This window comes from Pleurodeles waltl, chromosome 3_1, assembly GCF_031143425.1.
Source record: "Pleurodeles waltl isolate 20211129_DDA chromosome 3_1, aPleWal1.hap1.20221129, whole genome shotgun sequence".
In the NCBI taxonomy this organism is placed as follows: Eukaryota; Metazoa; Chordata; class Amphibia; order Caudata; family Salamandridae; genus Pleurodeles; species Pleurodeles waltl.
The window spans coordinates 640,343,890-640,366,131 of record NC_090440.1 but is presented as its reverse complement, the minus strand read 5'-3'; the positions used below and the strand labels follow the sequence as shown (position 1 = coordinate 640,366,131).

General features: G+C 44.5%; 1 protein-coding gene across 1 annotated transcript in view; it reads left to right on the top strand.

The window, feature by feature from the left end:
- The window catches only part of LOC138284407 (mucin-2-like), a 1,933,778-nt gene extending 1,913,211 nt beyond the window's left edge, over window positions 1–20,567 (top strand). Inside the window, exon 67 of the mRNA XM_069223144.1 lies at window positions 19,381–20,567. Within this exon, the coding sequence (XP_069079245.1) occupies window positions 19,381–19,537 (157 nt within the window). The 3' untranslated portion in view covers window positions 19,538–20,567. The remainder of the gene's footprint in view (window positions 1–19,380) is intronic.
- The last annotated feature ends 1,675 nt before the right edge of the window (window positions 20,568–22,242 follow it).

The window sequence follows — 22,242 nt, the reverse complement described above, 5'->3', positions numbered from 1 at the left end:
ATTCACCATCAGGAGATGTCCATTGTCAAGTGGACCAAAAAAGTCAACACCAATTCTTTTCCATGCATGCTTTGGCAACTCTGCCATATTTATGAGGTGTTGAGTGGATTTCAATGACATGCAGTTCCATAGATGACAGGCCTTCAACTTTCTTTCAACTTGTTCGAGATGAGGAAACCAGACTCGATCTCGGAGAGCTCGTTTAGTGGCAACAGTTCCATGATGTCCGTTCATGGTCCACTTCAACCATATGTTGTCGCAGACTCTCCAGAATGATCATTTTTGTACCGCTCAGGATAATTCCTTCTTGTGTCAATTCACCTTTGACATTTTTATACTTATGGTATTCACTGTCAATGGTAAGAGGTTGAGTATGTTGATTCCATGACTGATGTATAATAATGTCTTTCAGCTTTAACATGTCACTACCTTGACTCATGGCAGTGACAGTTTGTTCCAATGAAATGGTAGCTTGTGAAGTCACAATGAAGTTTATGTAAGCTTTACCTTTTATAGATGGGTTGCCTCGACACTGTATAGTCACCCTGGAGCAATAGTCACCAGGGTTTAGATGTTTCCCTGGTCAATGCCCAATTGTGTAGTTGTACTCTTGTCATCATAGGCCCCATTGTTCATTTCACAGAGGCAGCTTGGCTTTTGGATTGTCAAAAATAGTCAGCAATCCTTGATGATCTGTCACAAGCATGAAGTCATTTCCATAGAGGAACATGTGGAAATGTTCACAAGCCTACACCACTGATAATCTTTCTTTTTCAGGTTGTGAATAAGTATGTTCAGCCTGGGACAAACTTGTGTTTGCATAAGCCACAATATGTTGTCCAGAATTTGGTTGTCTAATATGCTTTGCAAGGATAGCGTCTAACCAGACTGGGCTAGCGTCAACAAAACTTCTGTATGTAGCTTTGGAGAGAAACATGCTATTTCAATAAAATTTCAAGCTTGTTTGATTCTTTTGAAACCTTGCTCACGTTCATGTGACCAGTGAAATAGAACATTCTTTTTCATTAGCTCTCTCAATGGAGCACTCACAGTGGCAAAGTCTTGTATATATCTGGACAAGTAACTGGTCATGCCAAGGAATGAACGTAACATGGAAACCTCTTATGGGGGACTGGCAGCTGACCATGCTTGTACTTTAACTGAATCGGGTGTCATGTCCCTGTCTGAAAAGATATGGCCAATTAATTCTAGCTTTGTCGTATTGAATTTACATTTTTCAGCATTTAGGGGGTCAGTATGACCCTGGCGGAAGGCAGAGAACCGGCGGTAAGACCGCCAACAGGCTGGCGGTCTTACTTTATGGAATTATGACCATGGCGGTTACCGCCATGGTCATCCGCCGGTTCTCCCTTCCGCCCGCCGGGCTGGAGACCTGGGTCTCCAGCCCGGCGGCCGTCACTGTACCGCCGGCGGTATTTTGACCCGGCCTACCGCAGTGGATTTCCTGCGGTTTGAACCACCATGAAATCCATGGCGGTAAGCATTATCAGTGCCAGGGAATTCCTTCCCTGGCACTGATAGGGGTCTCCCCCATCCCCCACCCCCACCGACTCCCTCCCCTACCCCCCACCACCCCTACCACCGCCCAAAGGTGGCAGGGCCCCCTCCCCACCCCGACCCCCAACATCACATCACCCATACCCACACGACACGCACGCAGGCACCACCTACACACTTACACGCACACACGCCGACATACATGCCTATATCCATACACAGTCAGACACGCACACCCACATTCAAACATACACGCACACATCCATACAGACATACCCACAGACATACACGCACTCATTCCCATACACACAACACCCCCGCAAGCATACACGCACTCACACGCCCCCTCTACAGACACACACGCACACCCCCATGCACGCACACAACACACAACACACAACACCCCCCACCCCCTTCCCTCACGGACGATCGACTTACCTGGTCCGACGATCCTCCAGGAGGGGACGGGAGCCATGGGGGCAGCTCTGCCGACACCACACTGCCAACAGAACACCGCCACGGCGAATCACAGGACGTGATTCGCTGGGCGGTGTTCTGTTGACGTGGCGGTGGAGGTGGAGCAACCTCCACTTCCCCGCCTCCCACCAGCATGGCTGTTGGCGACTCTCCGTCCGTAAAAGGATGGAGAGCTGCCAACGGTCATAATAGGCCGAGCGGCAAACCGCCACCACTGGCGGTGTTCCGCACGGCGGTCCCTCGGCGGTCGAGGTCAAAATGACCCCCTTAGTGTTAAACCTGCATCAACAAGTAAACAACACACTTATTTTAGAGCTTTGTCGCATTCCTTCTGTGTAGCCCTGAAACAACAATCCACATCTGAAATACAACTTAATTTTCTGTGGAGACATCACCCTGTTTTCTTCAGCTTTGCATTTATGCTTGCTTTTCACATTCATGACGGACTCACTTTGGGCACCTTTGGCCTCCAGGTCAGCAGCTTGTTGATCATCATACTCTGCAGTCTTGGCAGCCATGAGAACGTGCACCAGACTAAGAGTTTCTCAGTGTTCATCGTCTGAATGAATCTGACAGGCATCCGTAAATACCTCTGAGACAGATTGCATCTTAGTCATTAAATTCTTTTGAATCCTTCAATTTGCAGTGTTTGATGAGTGTATCCAGTCTCTCAACAAATTTGTCTATGGTTTCAACAAATCGTTGTTGTTCTTGACTGTACATGTACCTTTTGTAATCTACATTTGGCACTGAATTGAATTTGAGATTCTAAGCATATTTAACTTGACAGTACCAAACTTCACCACCTTGAGGCATTTTCGTTATGACTTCTTTAATACCATCATCAGCAAGCTTCTTGAGGTATTTGATCATTCTTTTGTTATCTGTCTCTTCAAGTGCATCAATGAAGACATCACATATCTCTATCCAGGCTGGCAATCTATCATCAATATTTTGCTTTCTGGTAGTGTCAAAGGGTGGTGATGGTTCAGGAAAACAGGAGCATTATAACTGCTCACAGGTTTGGCTGCCACTGTGACTGGAGCTCTCTACGGTTCATGCATACCATCTCTGAGGCCTTGTGACATTCTGGCCTCTGGATTGTCTTGAAAAGCCTGCAGAACTGTAACCTCTTTATTGGTCTCCATTGGACCCCTTCACTTTCTGGAGACTTCTGGAAATTTGTTGAGGTGCCACCCGACAGCTTTGGTGGTGTGCCGCTCGAGGTATTGCACAGCTCAGTACACATAACCTCCCTGCTTCTTCTTGGGTCTCATTACCCGTCGTTGAGGCCATAGAGCTTTTCTTCTCGAGGCTCAAGTAATTATAATTACAGCATGCTTTGTTAGCAACGTTCTGTCAGCAAGCGCTCTTTCCTACGTCTGTTTGTGGCTGCCAATCATTTGAACACTCCATGCACTGCATAGCTTTATATTACGCAGTAGCATGATACTTTTCTGTGCCAATAGTTTCTTGATCACCAATGCATAGACTTCTCAGTGAAGCTTTCTTAATCTTCAAATGCTTCACCCCAGCTGGAGTTGCACTTTGGCTCACATATGCCACATGTCAATCTTCAGCCCTTCGATAATGGCACACTTGAAATGCACAAGCAGTTTGCTTGGACCCCAGCAAACTCTCTGGGAGAACACTGTCAATCTTCAGGTTACTTATCCCCTATCTCATTGCCAGCTGTAGTCTCCTGCCCAGCTTGTGTACCCACCAATGGATACACCACACACGGAGCTATGTATTACACGTCTATATTCCTCTGCGTTTAACTGTGAACTCAACATTCTAAATCTTCCTTCACTTTAACATGTTCTAACACTTATGTCTTCACTCTACAGAATCTCTCAAGACTAGAACATACACAGTCACATGACACTACATCACCTATGTATTTCAACATATTCTTAGTGTATTACTTTATGTAAAATATCCTTTAGAATTAGTTTTGACTGGTTAATTATGCCTCCGAGAGTCAAGGAGTCTTGGTAGGCTAATTATCCATCACAGACAGAGATCACTCAGTTATTGTTACTGACGACCCTCAGCAATCACACCCTTTTATTGCAGGGTTTTTCCCATAGCTATGCATCCTAGGAAAAATGCCTGACATTGGCATTCAAGACTACTGACCTGATCGTGGGCCTCAGGAAACATGCCAGTGTAGCACAAAAGTCCTGTTTACATACCAGGCCTTGAAGAGATTGGATACCCAGAGTGAGATGCAGATGGTAGCTTTGTGGGCCCAGCACACCATCCTTTTCACATTTCTGTGACCAATGTCTGTTACAGCGGAGAAATTCTGCTAATAGATGTACAAAAGAATTAGGTCATAACGAAAAACTTGAAAAACGGATGAAAGATACATGCAATAGAATTAGAACAGCTAAGACTTGAGGCCTTTAAATATTTTCTGGCTAAGCACAGGGTTGCCATCTGATGGCTGTCTACTATTGGACCTACAATTCAGACACAATCTAGGGGCTTGGAAGAACAAGCTTTGGTGGAATTGAGAGTATGAAAGAAGTTTGCACAGACGAGGGAAAGTGTGTTTCATGGAGTGACAGATGAGAAGGTGGAGCTGCCAGCTGCCGAAGCACTGTATGGCGATGATAAACCTCTTTGATGTGGCTAGTAGGGATATCTATTTCAAGGAGACTGTGCCTGACCCGAGGTGCACTATTACCACTGGCATGCGGAGAGCCAAAGGGATGGCAACAGCACTGCACTGGGTCCTGCCCATGAGCCTGCGGTAAAACTGTGCAGTCCTCTAGAATTGCAAGCAATAAAGGCGGGGTGAGACACACGGGGCCAAATTGTTGGAAGTTGCTGGTCCCCCTAAAGATAACAGTATGACTCTGACTCAGAATTATGCCATCACTAATTGCTCTGGCACCACTGCACTTTATATGCTATTCTGTTACTGACAGTGACCATGTCATGTTAGTTAGGGTTGCGCGTGCAAGCACTCTGGCCTGTTGTAATCTCTCTATCGGCTTTTACCCACACCCACTCTTGCTACTCATTCTTTGTTGTACTTGTTTTAAATGCTTCATTTTTATTAGTACATTTTGTGAAATGTCACCCTTTTGTTTGCTGAGTTCCTTCCTTTGTGATTTCACTAAGTGAACATTTTTGTTGGCCATCACACTACGTCACGCTTCCTCCTGTTCCTCTGGTTTCGGTTTGCCTTTCACCCCAGCTGCGATCCTTTCTAGACATTCACGCAGGGAGCCAAAAACTCACGTCCTCATGGTTATGGTGGCCGTGGCACTTTAAATTGACTTGCTTATGACAACTATTTACTTTTCATTTTCAAATTATGTGGCAGGAAAATTCCAGTTGGGAATTTACAACAATAATAGCTCGACACAAGCAAATACAAGACCCATTGCATTGTAAATGTTTGTTATTTGTTTCTGTTAAGTGACATAAATTGAAAAGAACGCATTTATAAAATGTTTCTTGTGTTCCTGTAGCATTATCAGCTGTGATTGCTCTTGCACATTGTTCTCCTTCTCTCTTACATACATAATGATTTGGGGGGTCATTCTGACCCTGGCGGCCGGTGGCCGCCAGGGCCACCGACCACGGGAGCACCGCCAACAGGCTGGCGGTGCTCCCACGAGCATTCTGACCGCGGCGGTTCAGCCGCGGTCAGAAGCGGAAAGTCGGCGGTCTCCCGCCGACTTTCCGCTGCTCGGGGGAATCCTCCATGGCTGCGGAGCGCGCTCCGCAGCCATGGGGATTCTGACACCCCCTACCGCCATACCCGCCAGGAACAGGATGGCGGTAGGGGGTGCCGCGGGGCCCCTGGGGGCCCCTGCAGTGCCCATGCCCATGGCATGGGCACTGCAGGGGCCCCCGTAAGAGGGCCCCGCAAAGTATTTCAGTGTCTGCCATGCAGACACTGAAATACGCGACGGGTGCAACTGCACCCGTCGCACTCCTGCAACTACGCCGGCTCAATTCTGAGCCGGCGTCCTCGTTGCAGGGGCATTTCCTCTGGGCCGGCGGGCGCTCTTTTGGAGAGCGCCCGCCGGCCCAGAGGAAATGTTAGAATGGCCGCCGCGGTCTTGTGACCGCGGTGCGGTCATTTGGCGGCGGAACCTTGGCGGACGGCCTCCGCCGTCCGCCAAGGTTAGAATCAGGCCCTTGGTGTAAATGTTCTCCATTATCAAGGACATGATGTTATGACTGCCTTTGTACAAACCTGCATGTCTCTCTTAACAGCACAGTAATGAGAAGACAGCAGCAGGTTTATTTGGATGAATCACACATAAAAGATAAGGAGGTTAATTAAAGCAAATTAAAGCAAAAGATGCAAGTAAGGATAGATGAATAAGGCATTGATAAGGTATCATGGGCAATACCAGTCAAAGTTTAAAGAGCCCACAAAATACAAGGCAGTCCTGTATTTCATGAAATTGAAAAATAATTGGGTGAGTGGGAATGTGGCTGCTGGCTAAGCAGCATTTGAATACATGTCTATCAGATCTGTGTCTGTACCTTGCCGAGACTTAGGGTCCAGACACAAATCAGATGACTGGGTATCAGAGAGCCACTTAAACTGTATGACCATTCTAAAGTGTCAGCTCATGATGCCACAGCTTATGATGGCAGCATTTCTTGGAGCTCGTCACTAGAGCCCTAACCATCATACAGTATGACCCCTGTGTTGTCATTTCGGTAGGTGGTAAGCTATGGGAACAGAAGATAGTACACGTGATGGCAATCAGGTGCCAGTGGAGTCAGTGTTGTGACCACTAGATATTTTTCCTTAATTTCTAACACAAAGCCCTACAAAGTGAGTGGCACCTCTCATTCCTACTGGGTCCCTAATGATGAGTGATTGATAAGGGGCATTGCAAAGCATTTATGAACATATTCACTTTTAAACTGGACCCTTACCTGAAGGCCCATATTTTCAGTCATACATTCCTGTCATTCTGCTTCATGGCGGCTGGAGGTGGCACAAAGAGAATCTTTTTTAAATTGTGAGGAAAATCAAGTAAGTGCAAAGAAGAGCCTGCTCTAAGCTCTAAAGATAAAGTGGGGCTCAGGACTGGAAAATAACCTTCTGGTCCAGGAAGATTCTTGGTGTTTGCAGGGTTTCAGCATTAACAATACACAGGCTTTACATACACAAGTGTGAAGTACTATCTCCTGTGAAGGAAGACTGCTTGTGTGTTTAGTCTCTTCCACCTTCCCTTATCAGTTACCTCTTTTTCACTTCACAGGATGCTCTTTTAGGGTTGTCCATTATAGTTCAAACTCTGGGGAAATTAGTCCAGGGAGAGTTCAGTGATTAACTTTCAAATCTATTCCACTTTGTGCACTCACCCTAGAGGGAGGTCCCAACAGTTTTTCATGCCTAATCTCTGGCACAGATTCAGATGTCTATCTGATACAACAAGCTGTGGCACAAGGCATGACAAAAACCTTAAATTATATGGAAGTGTCTTGACAAGAGTGCAAGTTTTTGTTAAATTCCCTAATTGGCTTCTGCCTCAGATTACAGAATCTTCAACTGAAAAATGTTCATAGTGTGTACAGAAAGAGTATGTAGATTAGAGGGTAGAAGTCTAGCTGCAAGAACACAAATACCTCTTATTTGGCTCACCCATAAATGATTCAGGTAACCTCTGGATGTTTGAATTATTTTTGGAACAACAAGAATTACATTTTCTGATACAACTGTAGATCTTTCTTCAAGGGCCAGCCACAATTGGCCTAACATTATCATACTATCATCATCAAAGGAGCATTGGTGCTGGCCACACTATTGATAATTAGAGAAAGTCTGTTGTTGCGACAATACCCAGATTTAATCAGTTTACAGATAACAACAGGTCATTCAATCCATACAGATGTGTTAGCTTTCCTTTAAACAAGGCTGTAGAGATAGTGTGTATTTTGTGTATTATCCAATGTGGGCTGGACCAATGAATTGTAGCTGTACCTTTCACAATGGTTTCAAAGATACATTAAAGAATGTCTTATTCTTAGGAGCTAAATCTTCAAATAGATTCATCTCAACATAGTCAAAGAGAAGCATTCTAGAGGTGGATTTATCATGCTTCTGAAATAGAGACTAGAGAAGCACGCAGATAGGGAATTTATTATTACTTCTATCTGAAGAAGAAAAGGCTCAGCACTACAAAGAAGGACTCGGTCGTTATTTTGGAAGGAATGGTCATTAAGTATGTAAAAGCTCACAGTTGCTGGAAAACTACAGGCCCTATCCATGAACAGTAAATATCAGACAGGCCTATCTGTAAGACAAGAGTTTGCACACACACAAGCTCATTGCTATCTACTTGTTGTGGCCAAAATCCTTAAAGGCCCCTGTTGCTGTTGGCTTTAATTGATTGTTTTGCATCAAGGTGTTTTAGAGACTACATGCTTTAGAAAATGACAACATCCCTATGAAGAACAACCAAGTAGCATAGATAAGAAGCCTTTGATGGTGGGCGATGCATCACAAGCAGTCTACATGCACTGATAGTAACTACAATCAGAAATGTTGAATCATTAACATTTGATCTGATCAATGCTTGATCATTTCTGATTGTATTAGGAACCTCTTGGCTGAGACCTCTGATTGGAACAAGCAGGTCATCACAGTTTGCTCCTCCATTTGTAAAGAACAGTGTTTTCCTTGCGCCTGATTGCCCCAGCAATGGCCTTTAACATGCTTGTCCCATCTAAAAGAACCAATCAAATAAAGTCTGATTCTTACACAATATAAATAATTCTGAGATGTGTTCATTAAAAAGGGAGCCTGATAATCTGCATTGATTCTCCATTAAATAATTTACACTCTAGTGGTAAAAGAAGATCAAGCTTTAAAAGTGTATATAGATAATATGACAAAATAATTTATCTGGCATTCCACATCTCCAACTGGGGCTCTGATTTTCTTCAATACAAAACATGATGGCACATTCACGCATTGCATAGATGATCGAATAGCAGAGTGGCTCCCAACATGTGGTCCACGGACCCCCAGGGGTCTGTGACACATTCCCATGGAGTCGCAGACCTTGGCCAGGAGGAAGTCACTTCGCCAGCTGGGGCCTCGGACAAACACATGTGTGTTTTTTTACATTTATTGCTTGCTTTGTGCAGCAGTTTTAAAAGCACTGTAAACCTCCTTGTACATCCAGCAGCTTATGGGGAAAAATACGTGTCAAGATTAAACTTGTGTTTAATGTACCTGCTGAAGAGAGATGTAAGTTTTGTCTAGTGGCAATTTTGAGTTAAAGGTAGCGCAGATGGTTAATATGCCTGCTACAAAGAACATGTATCAAGCAAAGAACAGTATTGTGTGTGAATAGCATAGTGGGTTACTGCTTTTGTCACAGAGATTCTTATGTTACTGTGCAGTTCGTATGTTACAATCGTAGTCTAGCACAGTGAGATATGAACTGCCATTAAGGTGATGCATAGAAACTGCATGGCACAAAATAGAAAGTTGTTTTTTCCCTAGTCTTACATTTTCCATATGCTGCTAAAAAAGGTTAGCATGCATAGAAATACATTATTATTATTAAAGTCAATGCTAACCACTGAGTTGTGTTCTGAAGCCTCAGTTTGTGCTTCCCCAGACCAAACACTCTTAGAAAATTCCTACCAGTGTGGATGACATGTGAATCCTACAACTTGTAGTTCCCTGTAAAGTGTTCAGACACCCGACACTGGTATTAGAGGTGCTATAAAAACAAATTAATAGAGAGGCTATGGAGAGATGAGAGACCCTTGTGGTTTTACTTCCTTTCCCCACCACATATTTATGTGAAAAAAGCTTTCTCAGATCTTATGTACCTCAAATATAAAAACAGAAATTGCTTGGTAAATGTTGAATCTCACCTGAGGATTCAGCTTTTCTAAATAAAACTAAACATTGAAAAGTTAGTCTTGCGGATGCAGCGCCAACCATCCCATTAAAATCTTTTGATTTTTGCATATTTTTTCATTATAAAATAATGATATCTTTAGTAATTTGAGTATTTGTTTGGTGTGTACTTGTTTGTGTATTTTTTGCGAATTACTGTTTTGATGTTTGAAATTTAAATTGTACAAATTGCTTTGGGGTCCCAGGCTTCCAGTAATGATTCAGTGGGGTCAGGAGTCACAAAGTTGGGAACCACTGTTCTAGCCTATAGCTGGCAACATCTGTAGATGGTGAGATCTTCTACTTCCGACTGGCACATTTGCATTTTATATCTGCGTTCAATTATTTCTGATGAATGAATGCTTGTTCAATAATGTCCCAGTTAGTATCATTAGCCCCAATGCATTTTCGGGGGGTTCCATTCATTGGGTTAGCTGAGATAGTTGACACTCTCAAAGGCATGGAGAGAAATCCCCTTTTCTCTTATAGAAAGTGTAAGCTATTGTAGCAAAACCATGAGACCTCACTTTGGTAGAAGTCAGTCTCATTCATTGGCATTATTCAATTAATCTAGATCAGTAAGTTCAAATAATTTCCATGTGGCTTTTTTGTGTAATGTTTTCTCTGCCATTTGGCTTGTTTGGGGAGACATGTTTCAATACAGTCTAACTGAAGTCTGCCATGCTTCTTGCTTCTTACCCTATTTGTGCTCCTGTGCTCTTAGATGCAAAGTGTGATTTTGTGTGTTACGTTGCCAATGTAATTTTCGTTACAAGTGCATTCCAACCTGTACATTTGTAAAGATGTTTTGCAGTTAGTAAGGCTGTGCTGTGTACATTTCTTTTCAAGATGATTTCTTTGTTTGAGATAGTCAGGTGACTGGCTATTTAATTATCTGAAGTCAAATCTTAGTTTCATAATTATCTGAAGTCAAATCTTGGTTTCATAATAGCTGTTCTCCTACTTCTAGAACATATTCTTTCTAGTGATGTTTGTTCTGGATCATAGTTGATGAGCGTAAGATGTGGTGGCAAATTTTTATGATGTCCCCTTTTGTCTTTGTAGTAGTTTCCAATAATGGAGACTATAGCACCCTATACTGAGTCCAGGCAACCCTTAGTGATAGTGAATAGGTTTCCAGATAGCAAAAGTTATCTAGGGGTAGCTGAGGCGAGCTGCTGAAGCTTATCCGGGAAGAATGTAAAGGACTTGCAAAATCATAGTAGTCAAAAATGCAAAAATAAAGGATATTTTATTGCAGCACTACAGCTAAATTGGCATTGATAGATCTTCCTTTGGAGATATATACACACAATATATACACAAAATAACCATCAGAAATAGCATAAAAATACACAGTGCCCTATGGGAGAACCAAACGACATACTAAAAAAGTGGAATGTGAAATAGTGAAACCAACCAAGGTAAGTGTGGTAGTTAGATAAGGTCTGGGTGCAGAGAGAAACACCAGGGATAAGTACAGTAAGTGTCCCCTGGAACTAAGTGCAAGGTAGTTACCCATCCAGTTGTCCCATAGGCTAACACAGAGAGTAAAGGTTGGAGTTTGTGGGATTCAGGACCCTCCCTGTGGAGCCAGAGGAAACCAGCAGATAGAGGGAAGGATGGAGAGTGGCCCTTCCCCAGGATACCCAGAAGACAGATGTACCTACAGCAGGGACACAGATGCAGAGGGGAAAATTGACTCTCTCTGAAGTTAGTTGATGCCTCGGATTGTCCAGCTGCTGTCTTGACCTATGGACCAGGCCAGTGAAACCAAGGGGGGGATTCCAGATGTGGAGGACCTGCAAAGTGAAAGGACAGAGTCCAGCACCCTTGAAAGTGCCCAGGTGGTGCAGGTGGCAATGCCCACCCTCATGAAGGTGAAGTTCCTGGAAGTTGGTGGAAGAAGAAGTTTAGCTGTGGGGTCCTGGAGCTGCAGAAGATCTTAGGAGTAACCTCTGAGCTGTCCTTCGACAGTCACCAAGTTTTCAGAAGAGTCAATGACTAGCCAAGTCATCAACAAGCACTGGCAAATGCAAGAAGGAGCTGAAGAAGTATTTGCAAAGTTTTGGGGACCAGCAAGGTCCAGGAGACTCTACTCAGGAGGAGGAGTCAGGGTTGGCCATCAGCATTCAGGAAGGCCATCAGAAGTCGATGAAGCTCCCATGAGTCACCCACAGGCGTTGGACATGGAGTCACATGGAGGCCTTACCAGCACAGCAAAACAGACGTCCCACGTCACAGGAGTTGCAGGATGGGGACTGATCTTCATGTTGCAGAATGCTGGAGGCTGGTGCTTATGGACCCCTGAGGATCTCCTGGAGGAAGAGTCAAAAAGCCTTGGCAAGTGCAAAAGTTGCAGTGCACAGGGGTTCCAGTCCAGTGGCAGGAGCAGGGAGCCCACAGTCTCCCAAGTGGGTTAGAGCACAAGCAGGACCCAGAAGAGGCCACAAAGTCATCACCTGTAAAGCAGGATCTTCAGATGTCCGTGTCACAGCAGACCCCACCAGCTGGTGGACATTGTCTTGAGGTGCTTGCGGATGCAGGGGACTGAGTCCTTCACTCCAAGGGAGATTCCTTTGTCCTTCTGGCTGCAAACAGAGTCCTTGTGACCTTGAAAAATGCACAGCCTTGGAATGTTAGAGAATTCTTGCAGGATCTGGAGAAACAATGTTGCAATGGGAGCCTTGCCACCAGAAGCAGAAGTGTTCCAGTTCCAGAGCAGACAGGCAGCGGTTTCAGAGGCTAGGAGCAGAAGATGTCTTGCAGAGAGTTCCTTGGAGAGTCTTGCTCGAGAAGTCTGAGGACCCACCCTCAGGCGAGCCCTTGAATAAGCCTAAAAGAGTATTGGTCACTCTCTGAAGTAACCCACCTATAAGAGGAGGTCAGGGACATCATCTACCTGGCCTAGCCAGTCAGATGCTCCCAGGGGCCTCTGCACATCTTATTTCCAAGGTGGCAGAATCTAGTGGCCACCTGGCTAAGCTTGGTACAAATCCCTAGGGCAGGAGCTTGACAGGGGGGAGTCACTACCCTATCCTTTGTGCAGTTTTGAGCCAGAGCAGGAACAGAGTTCCTGAACTGACGCAAACCTGATTATGCAAGGAGGCACCAAATGTGCCCCTCGAAGCAGTCTGGTGGCACTTAGAGGCCACCCCTCCCTAGCCCCTAGGCACCTAATATAAAGGGGGAGGTAGTCACATCACTCCCTTGCAAAAAATCCTTTGTTCTGCCTCTCTGGCCTGAGCCTGGCTCACCAGCAGGAGGGTAGAACAGTGTTTAGGGTCAGCAGTAGCGTGGGCTTGGAGTTAGACCCCTTAAGGCTGCACAGGCAAAACTAGGGGATCCTCAAAGGAACCCCCAGAGTTCATGGTGTCATGCAACTAATACTAGAATCAATGTGGCTGCACGGTTCCAACATGTTTGATACCAAACATAGCTAGGTTTCAGAGAAGCCATTATGTAGTTGGACCACTCATGTGGACCAGTGTCCACTACATACCTTAAGGTGGCTTCCTCACACTTTCACATTCCAGGAATTGGCCTACGGTCTGTAGGTGCACCCTGCACATGCCGGGGGACCCTCACACTTAGAGACATGCACCCTGCCCATGGGCTGAAGAGCCTACCAGACAAAATGACAAAATGTCTAAGTGCAGTGACCAGGTTCGGTGGTTGTAGGAAGATGGCTCTGTATATACTATTTCAAATTAAGAAATAGTGTGCACAGAGTCCAAGGGTTCCCCTTAGAGGTAAGATAGTGGCAAAAATAGATAATTCTAATGCTCTATTTTTGTGGTAGTGTGGTCGAGCAGTAGGCTTATCAGAGGGTAGTGTTAAGCATTTGTTGTACATACACAGACAATAAATGAGGAACACACACTCAAAGACTTACTCCAGGCCAATAGGTTTTTATATAGAAAAATATATTTTCTTAGTTTATTTTAAGAACCACAGGTTCAAGATTTGAAGTAAATACATAAAATGCAAGGTACTCCACACAGGTAAGTTAGGAACTTTAAATAAAAGCAATATCCTATACAGTCTTTGTTAGAATTGCAATAAGCTATTTTAAAAGTGGACACAGTGCAAAAATCAACAGTTCCTCGGGGAGGTAAGTAAAGGTTAGTTTGTGAGGTAAGTAAGACACATACAAGTCTCAGTTCCTAGCCATAGGCAACCCACCATTGGGGGTTCAAGGCAACCCCAAAGTTACCACACCAGCAGCTCAGTGCCGGTCAGGTGCAGAGGTCAAAGAGGTGCCCAAAACACATAGGCGCCAATGGAGAACAGGGATGCTCCGGTTCCAGTCTGCCAGCAGGTCAGTACCCGCATCCTCGGGGGGAAGACCAGGGGGGTTTTGTAGAGCACTGGGGGGGACACAAGTAGGCACACAAAACACACCCTCAGCGACACAGGGGCGGCCGGGTGCAGTGTGCAAAGCAGGCGTCGGGGTTCAGATAGGAAACAATGGAGAGACCCGGGGGTCACTCTAGCTGTGCAGGCAGGCACAGGGGGGCTTCTCGGGACAGCCCCCACCTGGGCTAGGCAGAGGGTCGCCTGGCGGTCGCTCCTGCACTGAGGTTTGGTTCCTACAGGTCCTGGGGGCTGCGGGTGCAGTGTTGGTTCCAGGCGTCGGGTCCCTTGTTACAGGCAGTCGTGGTCAGGAGGAGCCTATGGATTCTCTCTACAGGCATCACCTTGGGGGCTCAGAGGGGTCATCTCGGGCTACTCACGCGGTGGCAGTCGCTAGGGAGTCCTCCCTGTGGTGTTTGTTCTCTGGATCTCGAGCCGGGGGCGTCGGGTGCAGAGTGTGAAGTCTCGCGCTTCCAGCGGGAAGAGTGAGTTCTTTAGAAGTTGCTTCTTTGTTGCAAAGAAGTTGCTGTTGTTGAGCAGAGCTGCTGCTCATGGGAGTTTCTTGATCCTTTAGTCCATGGCAGTCCACTGAGGCTTCAGAGGTCGCCGGTCCCTGTCGGATGCGTCGCTGGTTGCAGGTTTTCGAGTCAGGAGACAGGCCGGTAGGGCTGGGGCCAAAGCAGTTGTTGTCTTCCGTCTTCTCTGCAGGCTTGCAGGTCAGCAGTCCTTCTTGTTTCTTCAGGTTTCAGGAATCTGATTTCCTGGGTTCTGGGGTGCCCCTAAATACTAGATTTAGGGGTGTTTTTAGGTCTGGGAGGGCAGTAGCCAATGGCTACTGTCCCGGAGGGTGGCTACACCCTCTTTGTGCCTCCTCCCTGTGGGGAGGGGAGAACATCCCTAATCCTATTGGAGGAGTCCTCAAAAACTAAGATGGTGAATTTCTAAAGGCAGGGGTCACCTCAGCTCAGGTCACCTTAGGGGCTGTACTGACTGATGGGTGACTCCTCCTTGTTTTCCTAATTATCTTCTCCAGCCTTGCCGCCAAAAGTTGGGGTAGTGGCCGGAGGGGCGGGCATCTCCACTAGCTGGGATGCCCTGTGGCGCTGTAACAAAGGGGGTGAGCCTTTGAGGCTCACCGCCAGGTGTTACAGTACCTGCAGGGGGAGGTGAGAAGCACCTCCACCCAGTACAGGCTTTGTTCTGGCCCCAGAGTGACAAAGGCACTCTCCCCATGTGGTCAGCAACTTGTCTGGTTTGTGGCAGGCTGGCAGGAACTGGTCAGCCTACACTAGAAGTCGGATTGGTATTCAGGGGGCATCTCTAAGATGCCCTCTGGGTGTATGTTACAGTAAATTGCACACTGGCATCAGTGTGCATTTATTGTGCTGAGACGTTTGATACCAAACTTCCCAGATTTCAGTGTAGCCATTATGGAACTGTGGAGTTCGCGTTTGACAAACTCCCAGACCATATACTCTTATGGCTACCCTGCACTTACAATGTCTAAGGTTTTGCTTAGACACTGTAGGGGCATATTGCTCATGCACATATGCCCCCACCTGTGGTATAGTGCACCCTGCCTTAGGTCTGTAAGGCCTGCTAGAGGGGTGACTTACCCATGCCACAGGCAGTGTGAGGTTGGCATGACACTCTGAGGGGAGTGCCATGTCGACTTAGTCATTTTCTCCCCACCAGCACACTCAAGCTGTGAAGCAGTGTGCATGTGCTGAGTGAGGGGTCCCCAAGGTGGCATAAGACATGCTGCAGCCCTTAGAGACCTTCCCTGGCATCAGGGCCCTTGGTACCAGGGGTACCAGTTACAAGGGACTTATCTGAGTGCCAGGGCTGTGCCTATTGTGGAAGCAAAGGGTCTCAGCACACTTTCAATCAAAACCTAGCACCAGCAAAGGCAAAACTTTAGGGGGTAACCATGCCAAGGAGGCATTTCCTTACAGTGGTGAAAGGGTGCATGCACCATTTCATGCAGGCTGCAATGGCAGGCCTGCAGACACAGTTTGTATTGGCTCCCATAGGTGGCACAATACATGCAGCAAGCCATGGGGGAGCCCTTTTGCACCAGTGCCCTAGGTACCTAAGTACCAAATGCTAGGGACTTACATGGGTGACCCAGCCTGCCAATTGTGGGTGTAAAAAGTTTAACAGCAACCAAATTTAGAGGAGAGAGCACAGTCACTGGGGTCCTGATTAGCAGGATCCTAGTTAACTACAGTCTAAACACACTGACATCAGGCAGAAAGTGGGCATAGCTATGCTAGAATGTTGGCACTTTCCTACAGAGACCACGTGGTATTCAAAGCATTTTTATATGGTTGATGTACAACTCATTCTTTGAAGTGTTGGTAAAGATCTAAATTCAACATCTCTCTCACTCTATCCATGTACGGGGACAATTTTGCACCACAAAATCATGAAGGAAAACTAGACTTCTCGGTTAGAATACCTCTACTCTAGCTTAAGAGAAGCTTGGCTGAAACTGACTTGTTTTAGGACCCCTCGGTACTGGAAGCCTACCAAAATAAAAAAAATCAGCGAACTCTTCCATGTGCTATACTGGGATAAAAAGGGGGAAATTTGTTTCCTTTCAGAGACCATCATTTATAACTTCAACAGACAAGCCATATTACATGACCTAATTATCCACCAGGGGAGATTTATTTCTACTACATTCATCATATCTAAAAGTTGCATTCTCAGAAACTTGACATCCTACATTGCTTTAACCTGCAATTAATGGTTAGGTGACATGTAAAGGATAGCATCATAGGAAAGACTACTATATAGAGATCATGATGAGTTGAACAAATGTAGTCCTCTTTTCACGTGAGGAAACTAACTACCTTATCCAAAACAAAACTCCCACCCAATATCGTAACTAGATCAGATTGCACAAAATTGATTCCTTTATCGACAATAAAATATTTCATAATATTACAGTTACCTTAAAATACTAGTTGATCTAGGAGGCTGTGCCTCCCTGACCTTTCTTGATTTGTCCACTACTTTTAACATGGGGACTCATTCCCTTCTTTTTGCATGTTTTGAGGGATACAGGCAAAGGCAAGGCTTGACTTTTTTTGGATTCTCGCTCTCAGGCTTTTCATCGTCCTCCACTTCATTCGGAGTTCTTGCCTATTTTAGGCAGAGTTCCACAGGGTTAATCTCTTATTTCCACTCTTTCTAACCTTAATATCACTCTCTTGTTCCAAGCTATCCACTCAGAAATTTACCCTGATGTCATATGGGGATGACCTTAAACAAATTTTATGGCTTAGCGGATCTACTATGTTTTCACAATCCCAGTTTTTCTTTATTGAAAGTTGATAATTCCATGAGTAGGAGCTGGTTTAAATTGAATTTTGTGAAAAAACTAAAGCCTTAAAGGTAAACTACAACCTTGTGTGATATCTCTACTGCATTCTCTACTCAAATGCCACACAACTAGGAATTTACAATCCACTTGCATTAAATTAGATTAGGAGGCATCCATCACTGCACTCTCTCGAAAAGGCCCCACCACACAAGGGAAGATGAAGTAGGGACTTTGGCCCTGATTTATACTTTTTGACGCAAACCTGCGTTAGCACAGGTTTGCATCAAAAAGTATAGCACCGGCTAGCGCCATTCCATAGTGCCAGCCGGGTGCCATATTTTAGGAATGGCGCAATCCGGTGCTAAGGCCCGGTTTGCATCACAATTCATCACGCTAACTGGGTGGGGGAGGCTTAGGGAAAACTGGAGGTTGTGCGTGAAAGAATGGCGCTAGTCAGGTGACAGGCAAAATAATGACTCTAACCTGACTAGCGTCATTCTTTCACACACAACCCCCATGGACATGACTCCTGTCTAAGTAAAGACAGGAGTCATGGCCCCCAGCCCAGTGGCCACGCCCAGTCACCTGGGCATAGCCATTGGGCCTAGTGCCATGTAGGGGGGCCCAAGTAAGGCCCCCATGGCACTTTAAACAAAAAAGGTTAATACTTACCTCTACTTACCTGTACTTACCTGGAATGTGGTCCCCCATTCTCCGCTGTCCCTTTGGTGTGGGTGGGGGTGTCCCTGGGGCCTGGGGAGGGCACCTGTGGGCTTATTCCATGGTGTTTCACCATTGAAATGGGCCCACAGGTCCCCTAACGCCCGCCCTGACCCAGGCATTAAATAATGTCGCTAAGCAAGCTTAGTGCCATTATTTAGGCCTGCCTCCCTCTCGTGCACAATTTTTGCCTGGGAGGATAAATAGGGCACTAGGGCCTTTGAGTCTTTTTTTGCCTGGGAGCGCCTACCTTGCATCTCATTGATGCAAGATAGTTTTCCGCAGGCAAAAATGACTTTAACTCAAATATTTTGGTGCTAGACATGTCTAGCTCCAAAATATAAATATGGAGTTAAGTTTGCGCTGAATTAACGTCAAAAAATTATGCTAATTCAGTGCAAACAGAGTATAAATATGCCCCTTTAGGTTCTAACACCACTAAGACAGCTGACCTTATACCTTCTTTTTCACTGATTGGGAAGGAGCAAGCTCACAGGCCAACCCTAGGGTTTTTCTTGCTATTTTAATAATTAGCGTCACCCGAGTAGTCAGTCACTTCTCCCTATTTTGAATTCTAGACCTGTGCAAGGATATGTTAGACCTCTCTCCCTCCAACCCCTTGCTTTCACCTTTTAACAACGTATCGTACTAACTACTTCAGTGTTTGTTTGCTGTGCAGATATTATGATGTCAAAACACCCAATGACAAACGGACGCATTGTCCCTGCCGAGGTACACTGTAACAAAACCCTTTCCTCCGTGATCTTATATGATGTAGTTTATATTCAATATGCTGGTATTATCAGAAGTTTATCGGAAAATGTGTTTCTACTGCATATATTGTGCCGTCTGCCCTTATAAAGAAAGTTTCGAAAAAGGAATGGATGGATACTTTTGAATAAAATGGCATATTTATAGTTCACTAGTGGCAATCATTCCAGAGACAGTAGGGAAAATTTACTTTTGCAAATTGCGGTTATAATTTCAAACTTGATTTAAAAATGGGTAAATAATCATTGTTTAAAGAGAAAAGTAATGCAGCAGACATATTTGTTTTCCTATTCCTGAACAGGTACCCACCATCCTTCTATAATGCGGCTCTCCCATGTGATTGCTGCAAGATGCTTGTGTCCAGTACAAAAACAGTGAACATATTGTTTAATGATGGGACTTCACTTCCACACACGTACCTGAATGCAGAGAAATGCGGATGCGCCTCCTGTAAATGACATAAAAACAAATGAAAATAATGTGAACAGTAAGATGGAACTAAGTTATTGTGAAAATAAGAAGACACAAATAAATGTGCTGGAGATTTATAATACTCTGTTACTAGTTAGTAAATGCCTGTCTGGATTTTTCCTCTTTTGGCATGTTGGAAATGTTTCCCTAATCAACCGATATCTTTACACAGAACAATTGTTACATTCAGAGAAGTTAGTGTGGAACCGGAAGCTGAATTATGTGTCCAATTTCTGTCTGGATTCAAAACGAATTTCTAAAAGGAGGTACTACTCTTCAATCGGAGGACGCCCAAGCCATGAGAATTGGGAATTTTGATCAAAACCTTATCCTCCAGTTGTAAATGTTCACTAAAGCAATACCGATTCATGACAACAGCGCATAAAATACTGATGTGCAGATTAAGCCTATCCTATGTCAGGGCCACTAACTATGCCCACAGAATGGCAAGAAGTACCACAATATGCCATGGGCCCAATGCCGAAATGACCCCAAAATGCTAAATAAGGCCACTTTATGATAGGGTTACGGTATGCCCAGGAGTACCACTTTATCCGTGTGTCATCATGTCTAGATTGCCCACTAAAGTATTTCGGATGATTAAAATAAGGATATGGCAGTGTATGAGAAAACAAACAGTTGTGGAAGAAATTAATTTAGCACTAGGAGTTCTATAGAATCTAAATTGAAGAACAAGTGCTTTCTTTTCGAGCCAAAAAAGGAGAAATTGAACTATAAATAATTGCCACAAAAATACCACTATGAGTTTGATTAGAAAGACGGATGTTTTAATCGATAGTTCCACAATGGCTATAAATATACATTTAGCGCAATTATGTGCCAGAATGGAGACAGTACCATTGTCAATGTAATACAAAACTATGTATGGAGTCTGGGAAGACTTGGGATTTGGTTTAGATATATTAGCGGTCTTCTTTAATGTTCCTGCTACTGTATGTCAAGGTGCTTTATATGATAAATAAATTGCAACAAAAAACACATTGTTTGATCTATTTTTCTTTAAATGTAAGCATGTATTATATTGTCTCCCTCTGTCTTTTTCAATTTTCGGAGTACTTGTAATTGCAATATGGGCCACAACAAGAGTTACCACACACATTACAATTAGTTGGGGTCTATGACTCACCACACTTGAGGGCAGTCTTCATCTCGGATGGGTATCAGAAGTGGTGAAAAGAAAAAGAAGAACCCCTAACTGCTTGAAATGACAAAACAAAAGATTGTGATAACCGGGCCACCTTAAATTGGCGATACAACTAAGGAGTGCTGTAGCCCATTTAGGGTGGCTGTGTAGAGCAGTGGTTAAAACGGCCTTAGAGTAGCTTCAAGAGAACTAATGGAAAGTGGCCTATGAATCACATACATTTAATCAGCTAGGCTAGGGTGTGAAAAGTCAAACACAAGTTTGCTGTAATAAAGAAGTGTACAAAAATAAAAAAAGAAGATAGTGTGGTGGCAATGCCCTTGTTCCTTCAAGGCGTCCCTGTTGGTTTGGTGAAACCATTGATTCTCCTTACTCTAAAGAACCAGCCTGATATCTTCCACATCATGCTTCTATCAAACAGATTTTCACTTTGGAGAATAAGGATATAGGGAGAGCCACAAGAGAAAAATGACAGGAATTCTCAAAATAAAGAACTATCCCAGTGGTTATAAAAAACGTGACACTTCATAGTCCTTCTTGGTTCTGAAGAAGTGTTTGCTGAGATAGACCCGGAGTAGTTGGAGAACTATGATAAGTTGGATGGGGTGGTGAAACATTTGCTGGGAATGCTGGCCACTGGAAGGGCTAGGAAGAATAGAACCTACAAAGAGCCATATGGCCAAAAAGACAAAAGAAATGCTGTGGGGCAATGACCTGCCTGGTAATAGTCCTAATAGCACTAACAAAAGCTATGTCAATCTTTCTACACTAAGATGTGAATTTATTAATGAAAATAACAAGAATCACAGCACCAGTGGCAGCCCTAATGTCTGTCTTCGAGCCAAAACATCATGGTTCGTCGTCCAGAGACATGCATCTGAATGACACTGCCTCTCTCAGCACCATCTCATTGGCTTACTTTCAGTGGCGGCTGGTGAACTTTGAAAGTAGTGGGGCGTGATTTTTTCCTGTTATTACAAGCACAGCAATAGAGCCTTTAAAGAGCACTCTGGTATCTCAGTTTAATAATTTTGTTTCATAATGGTGTAAAAATATGCATTTTCAAGCATGATTTCTAGAACAAATTGGCCAAAAAATAATAGTTTCTACAGGCATTGTTGAAGGAACACTCATACAATATAATTATATTCCGATTAGCTGTAGCCTTTGTATTGTGCAGCAGTGCCTAGGCACTCACGGGCAAGTGCGCGCTTTATAAAGTTATTAACATAACAGAATAACATAACATACAGTATTTCAGAGAAGTTCTGTTTAGCCAAATGAGCTGACACACACCATAACCTCATCTTTTCCTAGAATTGTTCCTCATACCTTCCTTGTTTCTATCCTACATATCTTCTGGTCTGCCACTTCAATTCTTTTTTAATGGTCACCTCATGCTTTTATAAGTCTTTTCCCAATTGTCACCCCACCCCTTCCTTAACTTTCTCCACCTCTGTTTTTTTTTTGTTGCTGTTTCTTCAGCTGTTTCTTAATTGTTACCTCACTCTTTCTTGAATGTCACCT